Source organism: Folsomia candida, unplaced genomic scaffold (assembly GCF_002217175.1).
Source record: "Folsomia candida strain VU population unplaced genomic scaffold, ASM221717v1 Fcan01_Sc038, whole genome shotgun sequence".
NCBI lineage: Eukaryota > Metazoa > Arthropoda > Collembola > Entomobryomorpha > Isotomidae > Folsomia > Folsomia candida.
Window position 1 is genome coordinate 340,570 of NW_019091230.1, and position 20,512 is coordinate 361,081.

General features: G+C 36.4%; 2 protein-coding genes across 2 annotated transcripts; one reads left to right on the forward strand and one right to left on the reverse strand.

The window, feature by feature from the left end:
- Window positions 1-669: 669 nt before the first annotated feature.
- On the reverse strand, window positions 670-3,494 carry LOC118433007. The gene is made up of 6 exons (XM_035844523.1): window positions 2,967-3,494; window positions 2,577-2,873; window positions 2,319-2,477; window positions 2,056-2,246; window positions 1,835-2,000; window positions 670-1,757 (listed from the first exon to the last, which is right to left on the reverse strand). Exons 1-6 carry the CDS (start codon window positions 3,178-3,180, stop codon window positions 1,573-1,575), a joined length of 1,212 nt encoding a protein of 403 aa, XP_035700416.1. The 5' UTR covers window positions 3,181-3,494; the 3' UTR covers window positions 670-1,572.
- A 13,908-nt stretch (window positions 3,495-17,402) lies between these two features.
- On the forward strand, window positions 17,403-18,982 carry LOC110861133. The gene is made up of 3 exons (XM_022110241.2): window positions 17,403-17,714; window positions 18,460-18,727; window positions 18,797-18,982. Exons 1-2 carry the CDS (start codon window positions 17,421-17,423, stop codon window positions 18,652-18,654), a joined length of 489 nt encoding a protein of 162 aa, XP_021965933.2. The 5' UTR covers window positions 17,403-17,420; the 3' UTR covers window positions 18,655-18,727; window positions 18,797-18,982.
- Window positions 18,983-20,512: the final 1,530 nt, after the last annotated feature.

Genomic DNA, 20,512 nt, shown 5'->3' on the forward strand with positions numbered 1-20,512 from the left:
TTTCGCGTTTCTCGTCTAATTCTCTCTTAATAACGTTACACTTTTCGTTTTCTACGATTCTTTTTGCAACCTGTTGGAGATAAAATGTTTTTGTTCTTGTCATTTTCTTCAGTTGCTGCATGAAATTTTCAAAACCAAACGCACTAATATTATCTAATTGTCCGAAGTTTAGAGCGTCCTCATGAATATGTGATAAACCATGGACATTATAAACCATAAAATTACTGTCATATACGACTCTGCATTGTAAAATAAATTTTGTCAACAACCGCCTGGCTAAAGCGTTCCACTCGGGGTCATCAGCATTGGCCGATAAAAGAATAAACAGCACAATGAAAATAAAGGAAATGAATGTAATACTTCTCCGGTAAGACATTTTTCAGTGCTACTGGACCTGTGTACAGCATTATCGTTCTAAATTCCGTGGCCTTAAAATTATCAATCTCATTCAAACTTCTTGGTCGCTGAAAATCACGAGGCATAAACGTTTTGAAATTTATAAATCTGTCTGAAATTTCATTAATAATTTTACTCTGCATTCTATGAGGCAATTTCCCTTTTGCCCACTGTCGCAAAAGTTTTCTCATGACCCCTAAGCAACACATGTGCATATAGTCATATGGAATCTGCGAGACCAAGCCAATTTGCAATTTTGATAAAGTAGAAAATTTATGATGATTCTCGTCTAATTGTGAACGAAACGATTCATCTGTACGCGAAGCTGAATTTAATTCAGTGTACACTACACTTTTTCCAAATTCGCCGTGTTGAACACATTTCTCACACCCTGAATAACTATTATGATTCTTAATTCCCTTAATGAAACTTCTAGCTGGAGCATCAGCAATAATACAGGAAATTCTGAAATGAAATTTCTTCCCTAAATGATTAAATCCATCCTTCTCTAGTGTAATTGTCTCAGCAATAAAATCATTTAGAAAATCTAAATTAGTAGGTTTTTGAACTCCGTAAAATAGCCCTATTACAAAAATTGAATTAATTTTAAGTTGATCAATTTTACCAAGAAGCGGCCAAAATTGGGATCTTGTACTCCTACTTAATGGAATACCATCCACACCTACAGATATTGTTACAAGATTTTCGCCAAAATCGTGATAAAATTTGCTAAAAATTGTTGATTTTGGCTGAACGAGGTGAGCGATATTTGAAATTGATCTCTTTAAATTTTTTTCTATTCCGAAATATACAAATTCTCCACCAGAAATAAAATCAGTTTCAACTACTCGGGGAGTTTCTAATAATGTTCGAGGATCTAGTGGAACTGTTAATTTGAGACTACTAGATAATAATGATAATAATTCTTTTAAAGCAACATGTGTAATATTATGGGACAAAGCCCATCCTCGAAGTTTTTGAGGAAATGGTGTTTGCTCTTCATTGAACGATTCGTTTTCACTGAAACTTGTAAAGCTATAACTATTATTCTCTGAATTTGACGAATATTCTACACTATCATGCAAACTACTAATTATTACTTGAGATTCTGAAACTGATTCACCATCCACACTTGATACTGGCGCTAGAATAGTAGAGGAGGAAGCTATATTTATATTATGAAGAAGGGTTGCCACTTCCGCCTTCCTTCTTCTTGCCTTTGTTCTGTTTGAGGTTAGCATTCTGTCGTCGTTTTTCTCGTCCGCCCTCTCTGTCTTCAGCACCCTTTAGCCACGATGCAACATAACTTCCAATTTCCTGGTCCGTAGATAAACTATAACCGTTTGTGGCACGCACGGAATCTAGATTAATCAATTCATTGAAATTCCAACTTCATTAAATTACAACTTTGGATCTGTACTGTCACTCAAGATCTTACCTCTTATAATTTGATAAATTGGCTCGTTGTTTAAAGCAATTTCAATATCCTTCCCTGCTCCAGTGACAGTAATGATTTTTGCGAGACTATTTGCAAAAAGTTTTTTCAGTATTCTGCTAACCAGGAGAGAGAGCCTTTTTGCGCCAATGAGTGCCAATTCCGTGACCTAAATAGAAGATTATTATTACACTAAACTTATTTAACTAATTTTATACCCTTACCAAACAGTCACGATTTTCCTGCACCTGAATCCACACGTTTAATGACTTAAACTCAGCAACAGTCACCACAGGAATTTTGTGCAATTTTATTTTAGTTGGGGGAGATATGTTAATCCCACCTGACCTTCTCAACAGTTCCGTGACAAGTTGTTCCAATTTAGCCAAACGATCAATAACGATTTTCTCAAATTCTACGAATAAATTTTAGATACATAAAGCAATGACTTTATGTATATCTGTACAAATATATATAAAATAGCTACCCGTGTCATTTTTGCCAACTAAATCCCCACTAAAGCCTGGAAGACTGTTAACACTTGGAGGGATATCACTTAAATCAAGGTTGGAATTTAATGCCACCGTTCCGTGATCAACCAATATCAACTTAGGACTTGATATAATTGGGCAACTATTCGGACCAACTAAAATCTAAAATAAGGAGGAAATCATATATAATTTTACATAATTGTGAACAGAACAGTCAATTTAAAAACACTTTAAATAAAAGAATGTTTAAATACCGTTGGACACACTCGGCGAGTGAATTTGATCGTGGTCAGAATCACTTGAATAATTCGGTTCGACTGGTTTTGACGTAGTAATTGAGGTAAATGACGTGCTTGGAATTTCGATGTCGCTATCAATTGGGTCCTTACTCGGCGACGACCCAGAAGATTCAGAGTTTACTTTTTTCTTTTGTTTATTTCGTCTTCGTCGCCTAGGACGACGACTTTCATCCTCATCCACGGTAGTTTCAAATGTCGACTGATTTGATTTCTCGGCTAAACGCAATACAACAAGTGCATCATCAAAAGTATCTGGAAATAAAAAAGATAAGAATTTTGCGTATTAGGAAATAAAATGATAAAATTATTATCTCATCTAAAATTATTATCGCTTTATTAACTCACCTTTAATTTTCAAAATTTTACAATTATGTCGTGCCCAACTCTCTTCTGGTGCCTTGTGTTTTTTCACCATAGAAGTGACGTTGGGTGATGATGGCCAGAGGACTGTGGATAAGTCTATGAGCCAACTTGTTGACACTATCGACACAGAGTTATCATCTTCTTTAAATTCGACGATGGCGAATTTATTTTTTGGAGGAAAAGTGATTTTAGCCATGCTGGCAGATTCTCGTGCTGGAAATGGACTTGAAAGTACGATTGGCGCTGTAGTGGATAGATGGCGCACTATGGTATTTTTGGCCACGGATGGTACGACCTCGTGCCGACAGTTTTTGTCAGATGCAATTTAAATATACTTTTGCCAACCTTGTCCCACCCTCGGTAGGAAGGAAGTAAATGTAAAAATTTCTACATGCACTTTTTGCTTAAAACTTGTCTGCAAAAATCGGGAGGGGAATGGTTGGCACAGTCGGCCAACCATCGCCCAACTATGCCACCCTTTAATATCCTTCGGCCCGATAATCTTGGCTACTTGGGTTATGTATAGTCAATAAAACACAAGACGCACGACAGCTAATTCTCAAGTGTGGTTTTGTCCGCCTCGCATTAAATAGATTTTCCATTTTCACCCGTAGCATTTGTACTCTGCAATTAAATAATTAGCACGTTTTTCATTATATGTATGTACAAGTGCCAGTAGGGTTTAATTGGAACCCACACCGATCCATGATTCTTCTTTTTGATACATAAATACATAGAAAAAGAAATATATATGTAACCTGTGTATTTATAACTTATTGCAAGCATTCATTTGCACGTGCAAATTTATTACGTGCATGCATACTTGTATAACCCGAATGCTTGTGACTTACGTTAGAAAATTAAATCCAGCACTTTTTCGCAGTTTCTGTTTCGTAAAACCTTGACGATTTTATTTAATTATCGGCTTTAATAGGTTCCAAGTAAATTGGCAAAAATATTAAATCAGTAATAATCACCTCCGCCTAACTAAATAAATTTGCATAATGCCAATAAATTTTTGATATAAATACAAACTCAATTTCTCAGATCGTCTAGTACATACATATTCCAGTCTAAACAAATTACTATCTTTATTAATAGGATTTACAAATGCCGTCCTCCATTCCCATCCTACTTTTTGTTGGGGCCCTATTTGGTGCTACCCTGGCGATAATTCAATCGTCATCAAATAACCCCCTTCCCCAACCCAGTCCCACGCTTCCGTTAATTTACTACCAAAAATTCATACTCGCAAATTCCCTCCAACTTGGCGAATCGTGTTCCTGGAGTGACGAAACCCTCCGCCAAACTAGTTCCCTTAAGATGCAAAAATTTCCTAAAGGGAGTTCACAGCGCAACGACATTTTAAATAGCTTGGTTTCGAACACTGTACAAAAAGGGAGGACTTATTGCAGAGCGTTGGAGATGCAGGTGTGCGACAAGGATACGGCTCGATGCGTTTGCGGGGAGCATGGTGTTCAAGTAAATAAATTTGAATTATAAAAATATGTATTCTCGTCCAATTTTGGGTTCATTAAGGGTGCATCAAACCGCCATAGTTTTTTATCTCTATCTGCTCTTATTCAGTGTCTATGAATTCAAATTCTAAAATGGCATCTGCTTCACGAATTTAGAATGAAATGCACTGTATTTAATGTAAAGTTAATTTTTGACACTACAAGAGAGACCTGAAAAAATGGCGAATTTATTTTTCCACAGAAAATTTCTCTTAAATTAACTCGCTAATTTTTTTCAAATCTATTTTATACTGCTGAAAATTAACTTTGCATTAAAGTAACAAAAGTTAAATTTCTCTCAAAACTCGTAAATCTGATGTCACCGCAGAATCAGAATTTATAGACACTACTGACTTGAACATGGGCAGATTGAGCGTTATTAAACATTATGTATTAAACACGCCCGCGCATTATGCTACCAAATTACGCATTTTGTTACCAAATTAGGCCAACCTTGGAAATCGGTATGAACCAACGGATTACGTAACCGAATTGGATGCCGGGTCGGGAAAAAAAGTGTGTCGCTTTTCTCGAGGGGCGTCCTGTATTCCGAAACCTGCCAAGGCAGAGGGCGACACCTTCGACTTTAAATGCGCGCAAGGCCTGAGCTGCAATTATGTCAAGGATGGAACCACCTGTACGGATTTGTCAAGCTTCAAATATGCGCTGGATTCGATCCGAAGAAACGAAACGGATGAAGAGTACTATGAAGGGACTCTGACGGGGAAGATGTGCAAGTGTGAAAATGAAATTGCTGGTCGCCGTTCGAATGGGAGATTTAAAAGAAGCTTGAATGTACATGAGGAAACGTATGCTCGAGCAAAATCTGTATTTTTTCGGGAGCAATGGTGAAATAGTAATGATATGTACGTGTATCATAGGGGCACTTAACACATTTTTTTCTTTGCCAGACTTATGTACCTTTCAACCTTTAAGATGCCATATTACTCAGGATAAGATAATAATCTCGATCGTTTTGCTTCTTCAAATCTTTAAAAATAATAACGGTGGAAATTGAATTTTACAATTTCCGCTCGTTTTTCAGATTATGAAATGTTTACTACATGCTTAATCCAAAATTTTGTTATTACGAGAAAAAAATTTGCTTCTTGTACTTATGTATATACATATGTATAACCATGAAACAATGTGTCAAATTGAGTTCGCATGGATACAATTTTTTCCCTGATTATGACAATACAGATATTGTAACCGGGTCTGTGCATATAAGGAATCAATACATATGTATATCCTGTACGAATTCAGTTAGTTGTGTGTATTTATTTAAACATGTGTACATAAAAACTATTGGTGACGCACCGACCAGAATTCTTACTCGTGATGTGTTATGTGCCATAACCCTCATACATATTTCCATATCATGGGCTTCAGGTTGTGTTAACGTAACATTCTCCCTGTGTAATTAACTATATATTTAGCTTGTTTCTTCTCCATTCCGGTGGCAGCAAGTTTTAAATAATTAGACAACTTGTCAATTTATTTATTCAAATTCTATGTATATATGTACAGAGTGGTTAAAATGTCACGCTACAATGGGAAATTTTTCAATGGGAAAAGTCCCTAAATCTCCATTAGTTACAAAATGTGGGATTGAGATTTTTATAAAGGATTATTAAAACTGATGACAAAATTCTTCAAATGTTGCATTTTGGAGACAAAATTTCGGTAACTGATGGAAATTTATGGATTTTTGCCATCGAAAAATTTTCCATTTTTTAACCACCCTGTATGTATGCATCTATGGATATACCTATTTATATGTCTTCATATGTACACACGTAGATGGACACCAAGAAATACTCACATAACTTGCGTATGTAATGTAAGCATGTGAACATGCATGCATGTACATACTTATTTACGTAGATTTGAATAAATAAATTGACAAGGTGTCTAATTAAAACTTGCTGCCACAGGAATGGAGCAAAAAAACAAGCTAAATGCTACCTGTATTTACTTATAAGGCTTGTTAAGCACGTCACAAAAATTCAAACAACATCTTACTTGCAGTTTCAATTTCGTAAACCTTTGACGTCTTACTCACTTAATTAGCGGGCTTAAACGATTCCACGTAATTTGGAAAAAATGCTATAAAAACCAGCAATTGTTTTTATCACCTCTGTCTCAATTTACTTGCTGAAATAATTCAAATAGATTTTGAATATATATAAATACAAACTCACTTTGACCAGTACGTACAACTTATTTTGTGCATGCACATTCAAGTTAGAATAAATAACTCTCTTTAGAGCATAATTGTCTACAAGATGCGATTCTCCATATCAATCCTCTTTTTTGCATGTCCCATATTTAGTGCTACTGCGGGGGAGATTGAATCATCTTCAAATAAGCCCCTCGCCCCTTTCAATTACTTCCTATCAAAAATTCATCCATGCCAATTCCCTCCAACTTGGCGAATCGTGTTCCTGGAGTGACTAAACCTTCCGTCAAACCGGTGTCCGCAAGATGTTAAAGTTTCCTAAAAACAGCCCACAATACAACCAAATTTTCGACAGCATAGTTTCGGACAGTGTAAAAAAAGGGAGGACATTTTGCAGAGAGTCGGACGCCTTGGTGTGTGACAAGACTACGGCTCGATGCGTTTGCGGGGATTACAATGCTCAAGTTTAAAAAAAAATAATTTAATAAGAAAAAAATGGAAAATGTTTTCGGAAATTTTCACATTGTTTGGAATTAGGCCATCTTTGGCGACCAGTATAAACCAACTGATTACGTGACCGAACTGGATGCCGGGACGGGAAAAATAGTGTGTCGGTATAATCGAGGGGCGCCCTGTAAGCCTGCACCAGCCAAAGATGTGGATGAGGACTCTTTCATCTATCAATGTGCGAGAGGTCTGAGGTGTCGTTACGTCAAGGATGGGACCACGTGTACAACTTTGTCAATCTTGGAATATTCGATGGATTCGGACCGAAGAAATGTAACGGATGAAGAGTATGTGAAAGGGGTTCTGTCTGGGAAGAGGTGCACGTGCGAAGACGAAGTGGCGGGTGACGATAAGAAGACCAATTTGGGTGGGAGATTTAAAAGAAGCTTGACTGAGCATGGGGAAACGTATGCTTGAGTAAAATATTCATTTCTTTCAGGGATGGAAGTCTATTTTTTTGTTTTGTTTTATTGGCATAATACAATTTTATGTTTAACAAGATTTCAAAACCTCGATTTTTTCTTCCCTAAAATTTCTAAATGTAAAAATATGTAAATCACATGTGTCATTTCTCACGTTTTGGATTTCTTGCTCGTCTAAAACTTTCTTATGACGATGTGTAAGTATGGATAGAATTTTTGCTCCAATTGGGACAAAATTGTCGCCAAGCATATACTTATGAACATTTAGAAATATGTATAATTAGATTATTTTAAGATTTCTGCAAGTTTAGAAATTAATAACTGTACGTATATATCAGTACCGTACCAACCGTGGTATATTGTGGTACCAAATACCAGGCCCGGGGCCCGTCAGGGCCCGGGCCAGGTCGCTAGCTTTACACTAGATATAATGGACTTTTTTGTGTATTGACGATTAAAAAAAATATTCCACGCAAATAAATTTTCTTACATCTAACATTAAACTGCTAGATCTTATTTGTTTTCCATGTTCAATTTTTGTATGAATTTCATTCGCTTACACTTTTTTATGAATCTAGAGCAAATATACTGTGCAATTTGTAATTTTAATAGTTTGTCTTTCGAATTTTAATTAATATACAAAATCATGATTTTAGCTGAAACTTCCACACTTCCACTTCTTTTAAAAATTCAGCTAAAAGGGAAGTTAGGCATATTGAAGAAAACCTAAAAGTGTGGGCCGACTTATTTCTGTGCCTAAGCAATTTAAAATTTGTAGGGTAAAAGTTGGAGAGGATCACTTCATGCCTACGCATTTTTAGTTATAATTCCTACATATTAATGTGAATTACCTTACACCAAAATTTCTCAACAGTTATAATTTTTCTATTATACTTATTTTGTGTGATTGTGGGAAATTCTGTACATGTAATGAGTTGGTACATTCTTAATTTCTTGGAACCGAAAATATGCAAAAATTCAACGTGAAAGAAACAAAGATACTGTTTGACAACTTCAAATGTGCCTTGCTAGGGGGCAAACTCACCTTAGCCCAGGGACAAACTTTAGACACAAACTTAGGACCCTAAACTTACAACTCGATGACCCCAAAGGTCTCGCTCCGATTTTGGCGAAACAACGATAATTAGGTAACATTAGACAAATAATTAAGCACGTGTTTCAGGATTTTTCATAATGCTCAGCTTAAATAAAATTATGACGGAATCCGTGAACGAGAATTTCCATTTTCACCGTGAGAATTTTCTCGCGAGGGAGTAAAATACAGATTCTCGCATTCGAATTCCATCATAATTTCGTTAAAGCTTAAAATTTGTGAGCATGAAATGGTTTCCTCAAATTTTGACCCGACCAATTTGAAATTACTCACACACTGAAATAACCCGACCCGTGATTTTCTTTTTCCTGAATTTCCAAATAAAGATTTTTCAAAAAGCTGTTAATTTTCTAATTTTAACGCTATTTCAGAAATTAAAGAACATGTTTGCTAAAAAATTAAGTCCACAAAATTATAAAAACTGTTTTTCGAAAAACTATTAACGATTAAAATTTTTATTCTATTTCGGAATTTTGAAAAAATGCTACAGGCCAGAAAATTCGAAAAATTTAAAGTTTCTGAAATGTGGAAGTTTCTTAACTCAATGTAATTCCGTGAAAAAATGTTAATGTCTTTCATTTTTGAAATACGATCAAAATTTATCACATTGAGAAATCCAAATTTGCAGAAAATGTATTAAAAAATTTCCTCACAGGCGGAAACGGGCTATGCAGGAAAATATGTGCAAAAATACAAGTCCGCTTATTTCCTCATGTGAGTAATTTAAAATTTTTCGGTCAAAATTTGAGGAAATCATTTCATGCCCACGAATTTAAGCTTTAACGAAATTATTATAGAATTCATATGCGAGAATCTGTATTTTTCTCCCTCGCGCCTCGCGAGAAAAATTTCAAGGTCAATATGGACATTCTCGCTCCCAGATTCCGTCCTAATTTCATTTAAGCTGAGCATTATGAAAAATCCTGAAACACGTGTTCAATTATTTCTCTAAGGTAACATAATTATCGTGATTTCGTCAAAATCGTAGCAAAACCGCTGGCGTCATCTCATAGTTAGTCAGGCTATAGTCTGACGGCTTCAGGCCCAAATGTGTACAATTGTATATTTTTATATTCTTACCGCTTCGTCAATTTTAAAAGCTATTTTCAGCCAAGACGTTAGCTTTTCAAAATATTGTATTTATGTCTTTGAATTTGTACCTGAATTCAAGAAATATAAAATCCGTGTTTTAAGAATTAAATTGAATTTTCGGACCTGCATTTTCACGAATTCCAAATTTTTCTCTTAATTTTTCAAACCTTTAAAACGGACAGAAAAGTAATTAATCGAAAAGGTTTTGAGAGGCGTTGGGAAGTAAGCGAAAAGTTCGCCATATTCACATATTTATGTAACTTCAAGGTGTTTACAATTGAATTTTCTCCGTCCAGCCGATGCTCTTAATACGTACGTAGAATATTACTTCGTTCCAAAATACTATTATTATTCTGGAGCAAAAACTATTACGTAATATCGGATATATTGACCTTATGAAAGGGCCCGGTACTGAAGCTCATACCAGGCCTGGAAATTTGACGGTACGGCTCTGGTATATATCGATCCTATGCGAAATTGCATAAAACACTTTTACATAACACAATTATTTAATAATATTTATTGCATAAACACCGTTTAACATACCTAGACCTTTCAAATAATTTCAACGGTACACATAAATTGACGATTAATCGAGACTTACCTGTAAGGTGAGAAATTGATCGTAATTTTACGATCACCAGAGCCCGAACGAGGTCACTGAGGAGGGATGATGGTTGACAAGTAGTATGTAAGTTCACCGGCAGGGAAAGGCGTATTTTGAAGCAAAAAGCATAGAACAAACTAAAAAACTCCTTCTTCCATGCACACGCGCGCCACCACCAACCCTCAGTGAGTTCAAACAAATACCCCCAACGAGTCAAAGTACCGGGAGGGAGGGTCGGGAGTGACCTCGTTCGGGCTCTGGTGATCGTAAAATTACGATCAATTTCTCACCTTACAGGTAAGTCTCGATTAATCGTCAATTTTACGTCACACCATCGCCCTCCGAGGTCACTGAGGAGGGATGATGGTTGACAAGTAGCCGTTCAAAGAAACTTTGACGAGTGAAAAATATATATACATAGATAAGTACAAAAACATATACGAATTTATTTGTAACTCTTAATTATGATAATACAGCATTCGAAAATTCACCTCGTAAATCTAATGGCTTATTGTAGAACTTTGCAAATGTTTTAGATTTATCAGACCAACCAGCTCTAGAAAAAACAACATCTAAGCTGACCCCCTTTGCTACCGCCTTACTTGTGCTAGCGTGACGGAAGCTGTGAGCCTTAAAAATAGAAACATCAATACCAGCTAATGACAAACATTCTTTTAGCCATCTACTAATAGTCTGGCTTGTAACAGGCTTATATGGTAAAACTACACTAATTAATAATTCATCAGAATTACGATAACTAGCAGTACGATTTAAGTATTCATCTAAGCATTTAACAACACATAACTTATCATTAACTTTATAAGGGACCAATAACAAGCACGGTTGCCTCTTCGCAACCCCAGAAGTTTTAATAATTTCAGGAATAAGAATCTGAACATTACTCGACCTTTTGATATTATTTATATTAATTAACGACAGGGTTTGTACCCTTTGTCCCGTGACCAAAGCGAGTAACGCTACCAATTTTATGGTTAACCTAAATATAGGCAGCTCTGAATTTAACGGCCATGAAGTGAACATATCCAAAACTAAATTTACATCCCACACATTATCATATCTAGGTTTCGGTGGCCGTAATTTGCTAACAGCTTTTAGTAATCGAATTACAAGAGGGTGTTTACCAACGTCAACACCGTCAATGGGGGCTATAATTAAAGACAGAGCTGATCTTGCTGTGTTAATACCGCTATAGCCTACGCCATCCTTATACAAAGCGGTCAAAAATTTCAGAATCGATTGTAAATTAGAATTAAATATGTCTGAACCATGATGATTACAAAAATTTTCCCATCGTTTCAAGTACGATTCGTATTGTTTCCAACTGGATGACGCACAGGATGAAAGTAAAAGTTCGCAAACATCTGAACTAAGCCCACTGTTTATGAATGAACGTCTTGCAATATTGCTGCTACTAATTTGAGGCTGGAGTGAAGAGGGTGGTGCCTATTCGAAAAAGGTGAAGTTAGCAAATCTTTTTCAGGTCCAAATATAAGCGAATTTGACTGACGCAGCCTCTCAAATTCTGGATACCAAACCTGACTTTTCCAAAGTGGCACCACCACAATGCATCTACATTTATCATTGCAAATCTTTTTCAGGACACGTGAAATTAGACAAAATGGGGGAAACGCATATAACAAGGATTCTGACCATTTAAACGTAAATGCATCAACTCCTTCCGAGTTCCGATCAGGAGAATACGAATAAAATCTCGAACACTGATTTGTGTTCTTTGACGCAAATAAATCTAAAGCTGGCTCGCCAAATGAATTACAAATTGCGATAAAATGACACCTTTTTAGCATCCAATCCGAATTAACTACTTCAATACGAGAAGCAAAATCAGCTTCTACATTTTTCTTACTTTCTAAATATGTAGCTTTAATAAAAATATCTTTCTTCTCGCAAAATAGCCAGATTCTTTTAGCAATTGCATGCAACAATTCCGAGCGGCAACCACCATAACAGTTTATATACGAGATTGCAACTTGACTGTCAACTTTTAACAAAATATTGCAATTTCCTTCATCTTTTGCAAATATAGTCAGTGCTCGCTCAATTGCTAACAGTTCCAACGCATTAATATGTAATAACTCTTCAGATTTTGACCAAGTGCCGTGAGAAACGTCATTGTCACAAAAACAGCCCCACCCAAAAGGTGACGCATCAGTGTGAATCACTTTTTTAAAACTGTCCTCTTTTATGGAAGCCTCAGCTTTATGTATTACTGATTGCCACCAGTGAATATCCGAAACTGCTTCTTGAGACAAAGTCATACGATTTTGATAATTATCATTATTTGATTCTAAAGAGAATTGAATATCGGAAGCTAATTTCCGAGTATACAATAATCCATATTGTACTGCAGGACACGCTGAAATTAAATATCCTTGCAATTTAGCTGCCTCTCTTATAATTAGAGATTTAGATAACAAACATTTTTGTGCAAATTCAAAAATTAAAGAACGCTTGTTCGGAGTTAATTGAATGGTCATTTCTAAGGAATTAAAAATAAATCCTAAATATTTAATTACTTTACTTGGAAGTAATTCCGATTTTTGATAATTTACAGTAAACCCCAAACTTTTGAGTAAATTTTGGGTGGCCTGAACATTCTCGCTGCATAATTCAAATGTTTGACCAAATAACAAAAAATCGTCCAAATATCTCACGGATTGATAGCCTAATGTTCTAAGTTTCTCGAAAACTGGTTTCAAGAGCTTTGTGAATAATAATGGGCAAGTACAACAACCAAATGGAATACAATTGAAGTGATAAAGTATACCATTGAAACGGAATTTTAAATATTTTTTACAACTGTCATGAACAGGAACGTGGAAATACGCATCCTGTAAATCTATTGTAGCCATAAACATGTTTAATCTCATAATATTCAATACGCTTCGGTAATCTTCCATTTTAAAATGTGGACAGTGTAAATAGTTATTCAGTTTCTTAAGATTCAAGATGAATCGTCTTTTTCCATCAGGTTTAGGGACAGTAAAGATTGGAGATACAAATTGATCACTTTCCTCTTCAGATAGAGATATTGCCCCCATTTTCATTAGGCGGTCCAATTCATCGATAATAAATAGCTTTTCTTCCGGATTAAATTCTTGAACCTTACAATTAATTTGTGGCTCTGGTAAATTCTTAAAAGGTAGTTTGTAACCCCGAACAATTTCAAGAATAACAGGGTCGTCAGTCAAATTCGCCCATTTATCATAATATAATCTTAATCTACCTGATAATTTACTCACATTTAATTCTGCGGGCGGTAATTGTTGTATCTTCCTCGGTTGAATGGTCGTCTGCCTCCCCTCGAGAGGAGAGGCGCCCGGAAGTTTAAATTATGGCTAGTACCAGCATTAGATAACGACCCTCGATTAAATGAACCTCTTGCATAAGTTCCACGAGCACCTCCACGATAGATGGGGGTCAAATTCTTCACAATTTTGGCCGATGTTCGGACAGCAATCAAATCTTTTTCTAAATTATTTCCGAATAAGTTTTCGGTGACCGGAACTGAAGATCCACAAATTCCAGCACTTTCGATTGACAAAAAGGGTTTAATTTGTTGTCGTCGCCTGAGGCTAATTTCTCGAAAAGCCATACCAAATTCTGTTGCGGCTTCCATTGAACAAGAAAGTAAACTTTTCAATAAATCATTGGGAATCTTATCTGCATTTTTTGCTAAAATTTCAGCAAGATGTGACTGGGCTACTAAACCTCTTGAAACAAATTGTTGAACAAATTGTTGTGATGCATCAATAACTTGAGCTTTTTTAGGAAGTTGAGTCCAAATTTCACAATTGACTTTGGGTGCCCTCATTTCTTTAATGTTTTCTGGGATCTTTAATTTGATCTTGTTTTGATCAATGTGTTCTTTTGAAGCTGACTGAGCAATTAATCGTTTGAATGCTGCTGCTACTTTCAATCCTAAAGGAGGACCATATTCATCCGCCGACTGATTTGAATTCAATATTTCTTCAACAATTGGATTTTCAATCTCAATATTTTGATCAGCAGATTCATCTATTATGATTTAAATCATAATTTTTTCAATGTTTAGAATATTCCCAATTTTTAAATAATGAAATCCATTTCATTATTTAAAAATTAGAAATATTTTCGGAATTTTGATGCACTGTCTGCGACAGTGATCTTGGGCCAATTTTTTCATTTTTTGGTTTCTTTTTCTCTGGAGAATCTTCCTCTCCAATTTTTCTATTTAATTAATCAAACAATATAAATTAATGCAGCGCATTAATAAAATTTTCACTAATCGAAAAACCTAGCGTGTGCGCGACGCGGCGGAGGAAAAATAAACACAAATATCTTACCGTTTTTGTGAATTTCCTATAATTTCCGAATTTTCTTCTTTACTGGAAGCCATTTTGGATGGAGAGAGCGAAAACGTGAGCTGCCTTCCTCTGCCGCGTATGAACCAACACTGAGGGTTGGTGGTGGCGCGCGTGTGCATGGAAGAAGGAGTTTTTTAGTTTGTTCTATGCTTTTTGCTTCAAAATACGCCTTTCCCTGCCGGTGAACTTACATACTACTTGTCAACCATCATCCCTCCTCAGTGACCTCGGAGGGCGATGGTGTGACGTAAAATTTGTTACGTATTGTAAGTATAAACAAATGATAACTTGCATCTGCCTCTATCGTGGTAAGCATTTCCATGTTTAATTCCGCCAAGGTCGGCTTATTATCTTTGCGCACCGTATTTTTTAGTTTTGCAGACGTCCAGTTTAGGGCATCCAGAATCGGAAAATTTTCAGAAACCGGTTTTCGATTTTTCCGATTTTGGGAAATTCTCGTAAAACCGGTTTTCGATTTTCCCAAAAACCGGTTTTAAACCGGTTTTCAAAATCGGTTTTCTACCAAATTTTTAAAATTTGTTAAATATAATATTGTAAAATTTAAAGCTGAACAAATTTTGGGCATTAACTTGACATAATATTTCAGAACAATTAATTTTTGCATGAAAAACAAGATATGACAAATATTTAGTGGTTTTGAAACAAATTTTGTCCAAAATCGAAAACCGGTTTTCGAGTGTGATAAAACCGGTTTTTGACAAGACCGTTTTTTTAGAAAATTATAAAACCGGTTTTCGGGTAGCTCGAAAACCGGTTTTTAACCGGTTTTTAACTAGTCCAGTTATTACACTTCTCGCAAACTGCAAGACACATTTTTAAACATTTCTGTACACAATGCATTGTGTACGCATCGTGTACAGTGCAACCGTCCTGTATACATTGCAATGCATACAGGACGGTTGCACTCATCTCGCGTGGCCAATTCATCAAACATGCTGACAAATCCTACGTAATTACCATTACAAAAGCACAACACCTATTGCATCAGTAAGTTTCATCCTCTGCAGGGGAGTAGCCAGGAGGGTGCTCAGCTAAGAAAAGCGTTTTTATCTAGAGCCTGTCAATTAAATTTATTATTTTCAAGTAAATTCTTAATGACGCTTAGCATTTGCCCTTCATAAACAAATATATGACATGGGGAGAGATGGTTTCCCGATGATTCTCGTGCCCAGTGTAAGCAGAAGGGAAATTTCATAAAAGAGTCGTCATAGAAATCTTTCCGTTAATTTAATTTGTTGTAATTTTTATAGAAAAGTCTATCAAGAATTTTTTTAAAGTATCGTTATATTTATGTTAAGTCTACCTGATTTTACCAAATGCAACGGCATGTGATTGAGTTTTGTAGAAATATATTAGTAAATCCAAAAAATACTGCCTTTGTATGGCAATAAATATTACTGGATACACCAACATGCGGAAAATTTCCTGTTTGGAACCAATCATTTTACTTTTTTTAATCGTTTAGTTCAATATAAGAGCAGTTATGTAGTCAATTGGGGCACATGTATCAAGATAAAACTTTTCAAAGATAACATCTGAAAAAATTATAATCGCACCCAGAATAGACTATCACTAACCACATCCTGCTAAAAATTACTTTGAAGGTCTTAATTTGTATCCAAATTTTTTAAGATTAATTTTAATTTTTTTCCGGGTAATCAAGCATCCTTGTCTACGCCCCTCATTGTCTGAACGGTTGTTAAAATAAATTCCAACCCAACTCGCATACCGATAGTGTAACCTAACCTAAAAAATGTGATAAGTAAATAAATATGTACTTCATCGTGCATTATATTTATGCATGATCATTACACGGGCTTGTGTGGTGTCCGTTGCATAAATATGGAACTTGAGTCCACGTATTTCTCACGTATGTGATGTGTGGGAATTATTGAATATGAATATGTATTGAATTGTATGGCGAAACTTTGGGAATCAAGCAAGATGTCATTTTTTAAACCTGCGTTTTTATTTACAGTTGCTTTCCATGGCTGTACCCAGGGTAATGGGCGAAGCACGAAAAGGGCACCCCGGAGCATTAATTCACCACGTCACATACAAATTGGATTTAAAACCCAGCTTAATCCGGTATCGGGGCGGCTATGTTAGATTTCAACCCCACTACATTTATCCAGAAACACGGGTTTAAATCTCACGCAGCACCGATACTGGAGTTAAACTTGTAAATCAAATTTGTGTCTTACAAATTTGTTAGTGTGGGGAATGGATCCTCCTTGGTTTCATTTTCATGCTTCGCCCATTGGTTACCCGGGCTACATATATGTAGAACTGTACAATGCCAAAAATTCAATGCCTCGACCATACCACAACTCTACGCTGATCACCAATATTTCTAATCCTACCACAACAAAGGACATGTTCTGGATCGGGTGAGGAACGTGTTGTAGTGTGGTGTGCTGCACACCGTGTGCATAACAACTTGATTGACAAGGACACTGATGTAATTAATTTTATCGCGAAAATTATGATGATAAACACTTGAAATCGAGAATAAAAAGGGAATTGACTCTCGCACATGGTACCACACATCAAGTTTTCACGAGAAAACAATAAACTTTTTTTGAAACGATGAAGTTTACTCTTTCCTTTGCCCTCGTTGGCATCCTCCTTGCCGTAGGGCGGGTGGAATCCCACGGTTACATGAGGGAGCCCATCGCGCGGACGTCCATCCAACTCAGGCCGGAGTTCGGGACGAATCAGCCCTACTGGTGGGACAATACGGGCGTCTGGTGCTGCAATGTGAACCAAGACATGCAGTATTCCACTTGTGGGAGGTGTGGCGACGCGCCCGGAGAGACGACTGCGAACCAGGGCGGGATCTATGACAAGGGCGTCATCGTCAAGAATTATACTAGTGGATCGGTATGTATGGGGGATTATTTTATTTGAGAAGTGGGATTACAGTCCGTCTTAAAATGACGGTTTCGAAAGTTCGAAACTGACCCTCTTAGTCGCCCAGTTATTATAACAAACTTTCCTTATTTTCTGAAAATGTCTGGCTTTTTGTTGTTGGTGGGTGATCACTCACAATACGATGGTGTGAAGTGTAACCCTTCGATTTGGTTAAAGTTTTGAAATTACGTGGTCCAAGTCAATACAACCAATGTTTCTTGAGGCAGTCTGTTTGATCGTGGGAATTTGGCAAAATATTTGGGATGAAAGTTGAAAAATGGGCGATTTTTCCCTTTGCAGGGAATGGGAGTGGAGTTTGCTTCCTCCGCTTGGTAAAAATCGCTCATTTTTTCAACTTTTACCCCAAATATCTTGCCAAATTCTGACCATCGCACAAACTCCCTGAAGAAACGTTGGTTGTATTGACATGGACCACATAATTTCAAAATTTCAGCCAAATCGGAAGGTTACACTTCACACTATCGCGTTGTCAGTCCGTTTTTGGTCTGTCAAGAATATTTTGACTCTTTTTAACTTTGTCAGTCATAGTTTTTGTAATTTTTTAATGAAGACATCACACTTCTCTTTAGAACCTCCCTTTTACGTTCCCATGACCTTAACACTTTAACCTCTGAGCTTACTAAAAATTGTGCAAGAAAAACTGTTACAGATTCTGGGTTTGAAATTATTTAAAATATTGGATTTTTCTCACCAGATAATTCAAGTCATTGGGAACTGGGATGCCCCACATTACGGCTCTTTTGAGGTTGAGCTTTGTCCAAATCAGCAGGAAACCGATAACTGCTTTACTAAGTTGCCCATCGTCGGAGGGTCAGAAACGGTTCGGATCGATGACCGGATGTGCGTCCCGCACTTCACGGGTACTGTCGAGGTCACCGCGCTGGTTTAACTCCCCCCCGGGGTGACTTGCAACAGATGCACGCTTCGATGGACGTATCGAACTTCATACCCTGGACCGGCGGGTAGGTTGAGACTTGGGGAAAGTGGGTCACTCGTATAGGGTGGAAAGTTTAAATCTATATTTTTTTTAGATTGGGAAAGCTGCTTAAACCGAGAGCCAGCCCAAACGTTCAGAAACTGTGCCGATGTCGCGATTCATTAAGTTGGACATGAGGAAAACGTATATATTTATTCTGAAAAATTTTATCAAATTGTAACGAATTCTTAGTAGAGGGTTGACCCAATCAAGTGAAACAAATTAGAATAAATTACTTATATTTACAGCAGAATGAAATTAGTTGGAAACACTGAAAATGATTTCGTAAGATACTTAACCAAAGGTTTAGTTTTTCCGTCAATCGGTATTTTTCCAAGGGGAAATTAGCAAGGTGGGAAAAATGGTATTTACTCTCAGAATAGGAAAAATTCTGTGATCGGTTGTTAATATGGATGTATGTATGCAGCTGCTTAGTCTCAAACAGGTTAAAACATTCCTTGGGGGTGTCCCTTCTCGTGACGCTTCAGGCTGGCCACGAACCTCAAAATTCACAGCGACAATTTATCTATTTAGTTTCCGTAAACAACTCGAACGATATTTTGCAACCCTCCCTCCATTAACATGTGTCACACAAGTGCTATATCATTGGAGTCTTAGCCCGGCTCCTTCTTCCTCCTGTCGTTGTAGTTATCGTTATAAATCTTACATTAGAGGTCTCTCAACGTATGTCTGCATACTCACAGACTTGAACCAAACTAATGTCAATCGACCACAATTTTAATTAGTATAAAGTTTACAAACATCGCAATATTTATCTGCCAATGCGCAGGTTTATGTAGCGAAGCCATTGTCATCCAAAGAGGAGAAAATGCACCGAAACTGTGCTAATTTTACATGTGTCAAATTTACAACGCATTTTCTGGGTGAACCCATTGGAAAATTGCATGAAATTCCGGAACTTTTATTTTCTTTTTAAATTCATACTTGCATCACCCCCTTAGGACAAACCACGGACAACATAATGTTTATGCACCCTGGTACATATGTACATATATACCTACCTATTTACATACACACATGCACATGTGTACGTGCACATTATGTACGTGCACACATACCTAGATTGATATCCAGAAATACCCAACTAATTAGCTATCTACATAAAGGCTAGCTATGTACGTCAGAAGAATGCACATAACATCTTTTTTGCTCCTTCTGCTCCGTAAACCTTTGACATTTTATGTAATTATCGAGTTCAAACGATTCCAAGTAAGTTGGCAAAATATACTAAAACATTGACAATTGCTTATGTATATATTTTTATCACCTCTCCCCCAAATTATGTATGTACATGCCGAAATCAAGACACTAAATACATAAATACATTTTGGATATGCATAAATATGTACAGACTCATTTTCTCACTTTGTCCAGTCCATACATATTTTGTGAACATTCGAGTTAGGATAAATAACCATCTCGATAGTAGAATTGTCTACGAAATGCAATCTTCAACATTAATCCTTCATCTTGCTTGTGCCATATTTAGTACGGGCAAATATTAATGGCGACCCTAAATGACTGAATGGGATACCCTAAATACTAAACCCTACGTTGGACTGAATGGCCTTCCCTAACTTGCCAATAACCATCCTTATTTATCTTAAACTTTACCCTAAGGTCCCAATATATTTTAATAACTAAATTATACATACCAAATAAAAATAAATGAAATTTACTCAAAATTGAGTAAAAAGAGGATGACACTACCAAAAGGTGAACATTAGACAACGTTGTACACAATTTATCC

What these genes read in the sequence shown, in the direction of transcription:
- LOC110861133 (XM_022110241.2), top strand. Translation starts at nt 17,421, where the DNA reads ATGAAGTTTACTCTTTCCTTTGCCCTCGTTGGCATCCTCCTTGCCGTA. An exon ending in AGAATTATACTAGTGGATCG is followed by an intron (nt 17,715 to 18,459) that starts GTATGTATGGGG and finishes TTTTCTCACCAG; the next exon opens with ATAATTCAAGTCATTGGGAA.
- LOC118433007 (XM_035844523.1), bottom strand. Translation starts at nt 3,180, where the DNA reads ATGGCTAAAATCACTTTTCCTCCAAAAAATAAATTCGCCATCGTCGAA. An exon ending in TAAAATTTTGAAAATTAAAG is followed by an intron (nt 2,874 to 2,966) that starts GTGAGTTAATAA and finishes TTTTATTTCCAG; the next exon opens with ATACTTTTGATGATGCACTT. An exon ending in AGGAAAATCGTGACTGTTTG is followed by an intron (nt 2,001 to 2,055) that starts GTAAGGGTATAA and finishes TCTTCTATTTAG; the next exon opens with GTCACGGAATTGGCACTCAT.